Below are 7,354 nucleotides of genomic sequence, written 5' to 3'. Positions count from 1 at the left end.
AGAAAGAACAACGGCCTCACACCTTCCTGACAGCTATATCTAACTTGTTCTCTAGCGCTGGAGACTCTTCAGACTATTCTTTTTGTGTGTGTGTGTGTGTATCCCCATGCAAACTATCCTATCATTGTAAACCTTTCCTCAGTGCTGTAGTCACATGTGCTGTGGTTTACATCATAGGTGTATGAAGATTCATCACACAATAAAGCAAGTCCAACCGAGCCTCCTGAGTGTGTTCGCACCGCCTGGGCATTCAGCTGGAGCATGGATGGCTCTCTACAGAATGAACGACAACACGCTCTGGTCTGCAGTTTAGTTTTGGAAAAACAGATACAAAACTTGGACAGCAATAAAGTCGGTGAAGGCGGGTCTTTTCTTTGTCACTTTTAAGCATCTTTCTCAGGGGGAAAATAATGGTGTGCTTTGAGAGAAAAGCTCTGTGGTGGTTCTGTACAGCCGTTCCCCGCTTCAGTTTTGGCCTTGATAGTCCAGGTAAGGAGAAACTCATGCTGGTAGATCCCCTGTAAGTGAGGTTCTCGTGGGGAAAGGTGAGTCAGTGACAAAGAGAAACAGGGACATAAGCTTTATGTAACCAAGGCATTATCCAGACCTCAAAATAGCATCTCAGCATCTGCAAATAAAAGATGAATCGGTGACAAAGTTTGGGTGGCTGCTGGCTGCTCTCAGCATTGTGGGCTGTGATGGGGCTGGAGAGAACAGCATCTCTTTGTCTGCCCCCTTTATCCTAGGAAAAGTACTGTTTGCTAAGTAATCATATCTTAGTGGGAAAACCCGTTAAGGCTTTTTTTTTTAACCCAGGAAATCTCTGTTTAGCACCTGCTCTATTTCTGCATGCTTTCACTCAGTTACCCGGGCACACAGGCTGGATGGCTGTGCCTGGCTCGGCTCCTGGCAGGCAGGGGCTGGCGCTGGGTGCATGAGAGGTGCTGTGCTGCTTACACTGGTGACCCCACGGCACCCCAGCGGGCTCTGCACGGGGGAGGCTTGTACATCTATGGGAAGATGGCAGAGCTGCTCTGAAGGTGACTATACAGCCAGAGCTGGCCAAGAATCACCTGCAGTTCCTGGGTGCCCCAAAGGAATTGGACACGTACCCGTTGCAGGTTTTTTTTCCTCTGGAAGTGACAGCTGTCCAGGCTGGAGTGCTCCCTCTTCTCACACACGGTGCGTCCAATTTCCACGTGCAGCATGTATTTCAGCCCTCTGACAATCTAGAGAAAGCAATTTCCTCCTTTAAAGTAAGGGCAGGGGACAGGGATGCCAACATTTTGGTTGGGCATAGAGTGCTACATCTGTGAATTGTGTGCAGCGTTGTGGGTTGACGTGTTTTGTGTTGCGTTACTGGGGTTGGGGCAGCTGGGTGGGCTGGAGGGACCATACCACTTATCACGTGTATCGCAGTCCTGAGGAGGATCCGGGCTCCCATGTCTTGGGTGCTCTGTAGAGGTGTCTGTTGGTAAGTGGTTTGGAGGGCCATCAGGAGCCCGAGCTGCTCTTACCTGTACCATGGCTTTGTTTATTTGTGATTCCTTGAACAGAAAGAGGTCGTTGGAACTGTTGTTGTATCTGTAAACCCCGAAGCGAGCTGCCTTGCGCACGCCAGGGTTGTTGGTGTTCACCGGGACAGGGAAGCCAGGTTTCGTGGTTGAATGTGGTGGTGGTATGTAGGCAGCTGAAACAACACAAAACGTGAGTGCAGAAACACAGCCGATGCCTGAAACGGTGGAAGCTTCAGCACGCTGAACCAGTGCTGAACCTTCCTGCTTGTCCATGCACCTGCGCTTCAGAAGGACCTGGCTCGCACCCACACAGAGAAATTGTCCTTCGTGTGTCTGAAACAGGAAAACAATCCTGTGCAAAGAAGTGACGTGAAACGACATGGCTAGGTGTAGTAGCAGAGCTCAAACTGACTTAGAAGAAACCAGGGCATCGCAAATATCATTTAGAATGTCTCTGCTACAATTCCCAGCTCACAGAAGGCCCAACTTTGAATCTAGTCATAAAGGGAGATTGTGCTGCTCAGACTACGGAATGATTTTGATAACGTGTCAAACACTGGCTGCAGGGTCCTGCTGCCCTTAGTTGGCACGCCAGGTTTAACTTGTAGACGTCTTTCCCACACTCCTTTAATCCTTTGATGGCATCTTGAGGTTTTTGTTTTAGGGGGATTTAGGTGGTGATAAAGGTGAGGGGAAGACAGATGCTGACCAAGGAGAGGGTGTCTATGTTCTCAGCTGGGCAGGGGCAGAACTTCAGCCAGCTCCCTGGTGTCCTGCAGAACAGGCTGCTTTGGCTGCTGAAGTGCTGCTGCCCTGGCCCACATGCCAAGGACCATTTTTTCACAGCCATGGAGGAGAAACGTGTGTAGGAAGTGGAGGCTGGGGGGTGGAGGGGGAGCCCATCAGCTTTCAAATTTGAGCACGTCTTTCTACGCAGCCTTTATTACTATATATTCTTGGTTGTGTAGCTCATTTCCCCACATCCTTCTTTGTTTCAGTGATTTAAAAGCAGCTCAAAGCTTACAGTTGATGTTATTACTTCCTCCCCTTTTTACATTTGCCTTCCCCTCCATTTTCCTGCTTCTGAAATACAAACAAGGAAAAAATCCTCAACCCATGCAAGCTGCCATGCAGCCAGGGCTGATGCTGAGACCTGTCAGTGCAGGAGGTGGCCCTCAGAGCTCGCGCTCTGTGTGTAGGCAGTGAGCCTGCGTGTGCATGTGCACGAATATGTGCACACAGAGCTTGTACCAAATTTGCTGTGAAAGTCATGCTTTTTATCACCTCCAGCTTTTTTTTTCACAGCTAGATCTCACAGCCAAGCACAGAGCAGACTCTGTATTTAAGCCAGTTTGTACTGAGAAACCCCAATAGGGGAGAGAGGGACGACTTGATGATCCAGAGTCTATATTAAAAAAACCCAACAAATAAATAGCATTATATGCCATCATCTGCACAGGAGGCTGCAAAAATTCAACTTTCAGGTTGATTACGTGCATCCTAGTTACACTATCACATCCTCCCCTGCAGGTGCTAATTGCTGCACCCCCTTGTAACACTGCTTAGGGATTCAAGTGTTGACCTGCAAAGGAGAGACTCAGTTCCACGTCCCTCCTCAACCCAAGGATGTCCAAATTCATGTCTTACACCCCAGCTACCTTAATGACCATCACATTTTCTTGCAGGTGGGAGCTGTGAGACCCAGGCCACATGTCTGAGAGGAGCGGATGTTCTGTAAGCAGCTTTCTGTCTAGTGTGGAGGTGACAAGCTTTCCTGTCCCACATCTCTGATCTGCGTTGGGACTGGGTGTGCAGCCAGTGCTGGGCAACCTGGCAGTGGTTTTTTTGCCTAACAGCCCAGAATCCACTGTAGGTCCTGACACTGTTCTCGGCAGTGGTGATACTTTCCCATGGCAGCAAGGGTGGGATTCAAGAGTCACAGAAACTCACGACCGTGCAGCCTAGGGCTGAAGCTATTTCTCAGGCAGCAGATCTTATCCAGTGCTCAGCTCATGGGCAAAACTTTCTGAAGCATCTGTTAGTCCTCTTGTCCTGAACAGAGATTCTGCTTGGGTGTTAAGGTGGTGGGACCCGTGGATGATGTGAGGGTCATGCAGGACCTGCCTGAAGTCAGAAAGGAAGTTTGGTACAGAGCAGGATCTTTGTTGGGTCTTGCCCATAAGGCCAGCTGTCCCCCTCCTAGGGGATGCCCTGCTTTTTCCTGTGCCATCAACACTAACCCGATGGCTTATAGGAACTAGCTCTTTCCTGAGCTCACCTACCAATCGAGCAGGCTGGGAGCAGGTCACTGGCTTGGGCTCCTCTGGCTGCTCTCCAGGACCTTGCCTGAATCTGTGCTCTTATGCCTGCTGGAAAGTCAGATGTGGCAGTGATGGGGATTTGACAGCCGATACTGTCCCTTGTAGTAGTAGGAGGTAAGTGCAGGCTTTTTCTGTCTTAGCACCAGGTCCTGTTGTGGTTTAATAGGCCTCAACACCTCCTGAGTCATGCTGACGTCTTTGCCAGGCATGGGGTGGCAGGGTGAGGAGGCTGGCTGGAGTCACACTGTGCGTATGGGAAGAAAACTATGAAGTGTGTTGCTCAAAGCAAGAGTCAAGGCCCCCAAGTGCCTTTGTTCCTGACTCCAGTGCCTGGCAGATCCAGCAGCGTCACACGTGGCATGTGGGGAGGTAGGATTATGGCCTGGCAAGCTGGACTGTGTGTTGTGAATGAGTAGCGGGCTGGTACTACACCATGTGTTGTAGGCAGGTGGCAGGCTAGTATATTTTCACTCCAGTTTTCACCGGGGTACTGGGCACTTCATCTCTACGCATTGCAGCTTGGTGTTGAAAATTGCTCATACCAGAGCAAAGTGGGTGCAAAGTGAGTCTTTTTGGAAGAATTTTACCCTCCCCTGCCCCCATTTTCCTCTGTTGACCCAGATTCCTCAAGGCTAGGATTTTTTTTCCTTTATGTGCTTTGATTCTTAGTCAGGTCACTGCATGGCACACATGCTGGTCTGAAACAGCCGTCACTGTTTGGAATAGTGAGCACCACTGCATTTCCAAAACCTCGAAACTCTGGTGTGAGGCACTTGTAGTTCTGATGTTATTCACCACGTTTCCTGACAGCTTCTTCCCTGGCTTGGCCCTTAAGAGTAATCACCCTAAAAAGCTGAACATGTGTAAGGTGATGGCCCCGTGCCAGGAGCAAAGCAAAATGGCCAGAGGGCCGGACGGTGCAGGGCTCTGGGCACGGCGGTACTGGGGAAAGGCTCCTCATTGAGAGCCAGCTGGGAGCAGTAGCACCGCATGACTTGGCCAGGCACCGACGATGCTCAGGGTCCCGGAGGATGTCATCTCATGGCCTGGGAAAAACCTTTTTCTGCTCTACAGGGAGATGCTTAGGGCCAGAGCGTTTGTATTTCAGACTCTGTCCTTGTTTCTGCGTTTGGAAATGTGGAGAGGGGAAAAACCCGTCTGCCCTCCTCCTCCTCTTCCTTCCTTCTCCTCATCCTGTTGGGCAGTAGTAGAGCAGGCTTCTCTTGCTCCGAGTTCAAAAGCAACTGCCGTTATTAAGCAAGAGAGGGCTGTTCTTGCAGGAAAGAGCTGAATGTTGTATTAAGCAGCTCTCTCTTGCCCATTCCTCATTGAGGAATAATTTGGGAGCCCTGTTCCTGCAGCATGAGAGAGCAATCCCATGGATCCTTTCTCCCAGCCTGTAGTGAAGCAAATAGGCAGATTGCAACAAGTTGCCTTTTTTTTAGAAAGTGCTTTCAAAAACTCCTCCCCATTACTAGGAACAAGACTAGGCTTTATCTTTACGTGTAAGATGCACCAAAGTTCCTGCACGCCCCTGCAACCCCCAAAGGAAACCACAGCTGAAGCAGAAAGCTGCTGACTGGCCGAGCCCTGTCCCTGGGCGCGTTAGCACTGCGCACGGCAGCCAAAGTAAAACTGAAGTAGAACTAAAACCTTCAGAGAGCAAACACCCCTGCCTGCAGCTCCCGTTCCGAAGATTTAAGGCCAGCTGCAATCAAGAGAGTCTCCTTGCTCAGCAAAGAAAGAAATTATATGGAGTAAAAGTCAGTTAATCGGTGCTGCAGCGCCCATCTGTAGTTAGCAGTCAAATTGTTACCCACAGTCTTGTGATTTAATAGTCAAGGTCATGCAGAGTTTAAACACTGACAAATAAAACTGTGAGCTGACTTTAAAATCCTTAGATGATGTCCCTGGATAACGTGGTTCCCTGCAAGGGGAGAAAGTCTTTTATGCAGTTGATTTCCAGCTGCAGCCTGAACCCTGCAGCGCTGAGCCAGCACGGGCAGCAGCCGCAGGGCTGTTATTTAGCAGCGCATTAGGAAGCAGCACTTGTAGGACCCAAAGCACAAGGAAGATGGAAATTATTTCCTGCTCTTACCACCTGAAGTCCTGGAGAAGCCCCAGACTGCTAAACAGCAAAGTGTGGCGAAGCTGCAGGTGAAGTTGGCTGCCATCTCCACCGCGTCCAACGAGGAGCCGGCCGGGGCCCCGCTTCCTGCGGGGGAAGATGCGCTCCCTCGGGGCGCTCATTGGCTGCCAGGGCAGAAAAAAGTCACCCGAAAACCCCTGAACGTCACACTGATGCGGGCTTCTCCTGCTGATGGCCACGTGCCTGCAAGCCCATCTGCAGAGCTCTGCCTCGGTGGTGGTGGCACAGCCCTGCCTCGGCTGGGGGCTGTGCCCTGCAGGAGCACGGGCAGGTGCGTGCGGTGGGCACTGGGACATGGTGTGGGCGCGAGGAGGGTGACAGTCATGGGCTTTAACGTTCATGGGGAAATTAATCCCTAAGGAAGGGGCAGTGAGCCATGGGGGGGCAGCTCCTGACTTGTACGGGGGCGTCTGCATGGGGAGAAGCCTGACAGAGGCGATGCTTCCCCTGACATGGAGATGTGGGGCTCGGGTGAGGGAGACAAGGGGGTTCCGGGGGGTTTAGGGGGCTGTGTGGAGCAGAGCCACGGGAAGAGGATTTTGGTTTTGGTGGCAGAGGAGAACCATGCCCCACGTTTGTGTGTTTTGACAGGAGGAAAGGGCTGCACTGGGCTCAGAGGAGAGGTTTTCTCCAGGGGCTCTCCAAAGAGCAACAGAAGCATGTGGAAAGGGGTGGTTTGGCGCTCTGTGGTTCGCAGAGCTTTCCAGCTCTGGGGTCAGGTCCCCCCGTGTCAGTACGCAGCCTGCAAAGAGCTCCTCTCTGGGCAGCACTGGCCTGTGCCGAGGACCTCACAAGTGTGGGAAAAGGGTTTGGTCTCCAGACCTTATGATGCACCTGGAATAAGCAGCTGCCAGATTCAGGAGAGTGGGAGATGAACTGACGTTCACTGGAGGGCCGGGAGTGGTGGCCCTCAGTCTGTGCATTTGGTTCAGGTGAGCAAGGCATTGGTGGAGCACTCGCCCCAGCACCCAGCTGAGCTCCCTTTGGAGCAAAGACATCTCATGGCCTGAAGGAAAGGTCTAACAGGGCAGTGTGGGTGGTGCGTAAGAAGGTAGAGGAAAATAATCTTAGTGCTTCCTTGTGGGAAGGGATTAGGTAAATCCTCTGTTGAAATATCCCCACCAAGAAGGAATGAGGCAAGCATGGAAAGTTGCATTTATCATCCGTCCTACGTGCACAGAGCTTCTGAATCAGATTCCAAAGCCTGTGGAAAACACTGAGAGAATGAGAGGGACTATGCTGGGTGGGGTTTGCCCCTGTGCTGCCACCTTTTTTTTTTTTTTTTTCTTTTGGTTGGCTGGTTGGTTTTTTTGAGCTCACACAGTGGCCTGTCCCTCAACAGAGGCACAGGCAGAGGCTGATTCAGG

The 7,354-nt window shown here is 51.2% G+C and overlaps 1 protein-coding gene across 2 annotated transcripts; it reads right to left on the bottom strand.

The window, feature by feature from the left end:
• Nucleotides 1-296: 296 nt before the first annotated feature.
• Nucleotides 297-6,131, bottom strand: CST7 (cystatin F). 2 transcript variants are annotated; one of them, XM_027815181.2, is made up of 4 exons: nucleotides 5,940-6,131; nucleotides 1,518-1,690; nucleotides 1,113-1,229; nucleotides 297-628 (listed from the first exon to the last, which is right to left on the bottom strand). In XM_027815181.2, exons 1-4 carry the CDS (start codon nucleotides 6,010-6,012, stop codon nucleotides 551-553), a joined length of 441 nt encoding a protein of 146 aa, XP_027670982.1. In that variant the 5' UTR covers nucleotides 6,013-6,131; the 3' UTR covers nucleotides 297-550. The 2 variants fall into 2 exon arrangements, with proteins under 2 accessions (XP_027670982.1, XP_005446202.1); XM_005446145.4 differs by having other exon boundaries at nucleotides 5,937-6,117.
• Nucleotides 6,132-7,354: the final 1,223 nt, after the last annotated feature.

This window comes from Falco cherrug, chromosome 13, assembly GCF_023634085.1.
Source record: "Falco cherrug isolate bFalChe1 chromosome 13, bFalChe1.pri, whole genome shotgun sequence".
NCBI lineage: Eukaryota > Metazoa > Chordata > Aves > Falconiformes > Falconidae > Falco > Falco cherrug.
Note: the sequence above shows the minus strand (reverse complement) of the source record. Positions and strands in the feature narration are given on the sequence as shown.

What these genes read in the sequence shown, in the direction of transcription:
- CST7 (XM_005446145.4), bottom strand. Translation starts at nt 6,012, where the DNA reads ATGGCAGCCAACTTCACCTGCAGCTTCGCCACACTTTGCTGTTTAGCA. An exon ending in CTTCTCCAGGACTTCAGGTG is followed by an intron (nt 1,691 to 5,936) that starts GTAAGAGCAGGA and finishes GTGTTGTTTCAG; the next exon opens with CTGCCTACATACCACCACCA. An exon ending in GGAAAAAAAACCTGCAACGG is followed by an intron (nt 629 to 1,112) that starts GTACGTGTCCAA and finishes TTTTATTTGCAG; the next exon opens with ATGCTGAGATGCTATTTTGA.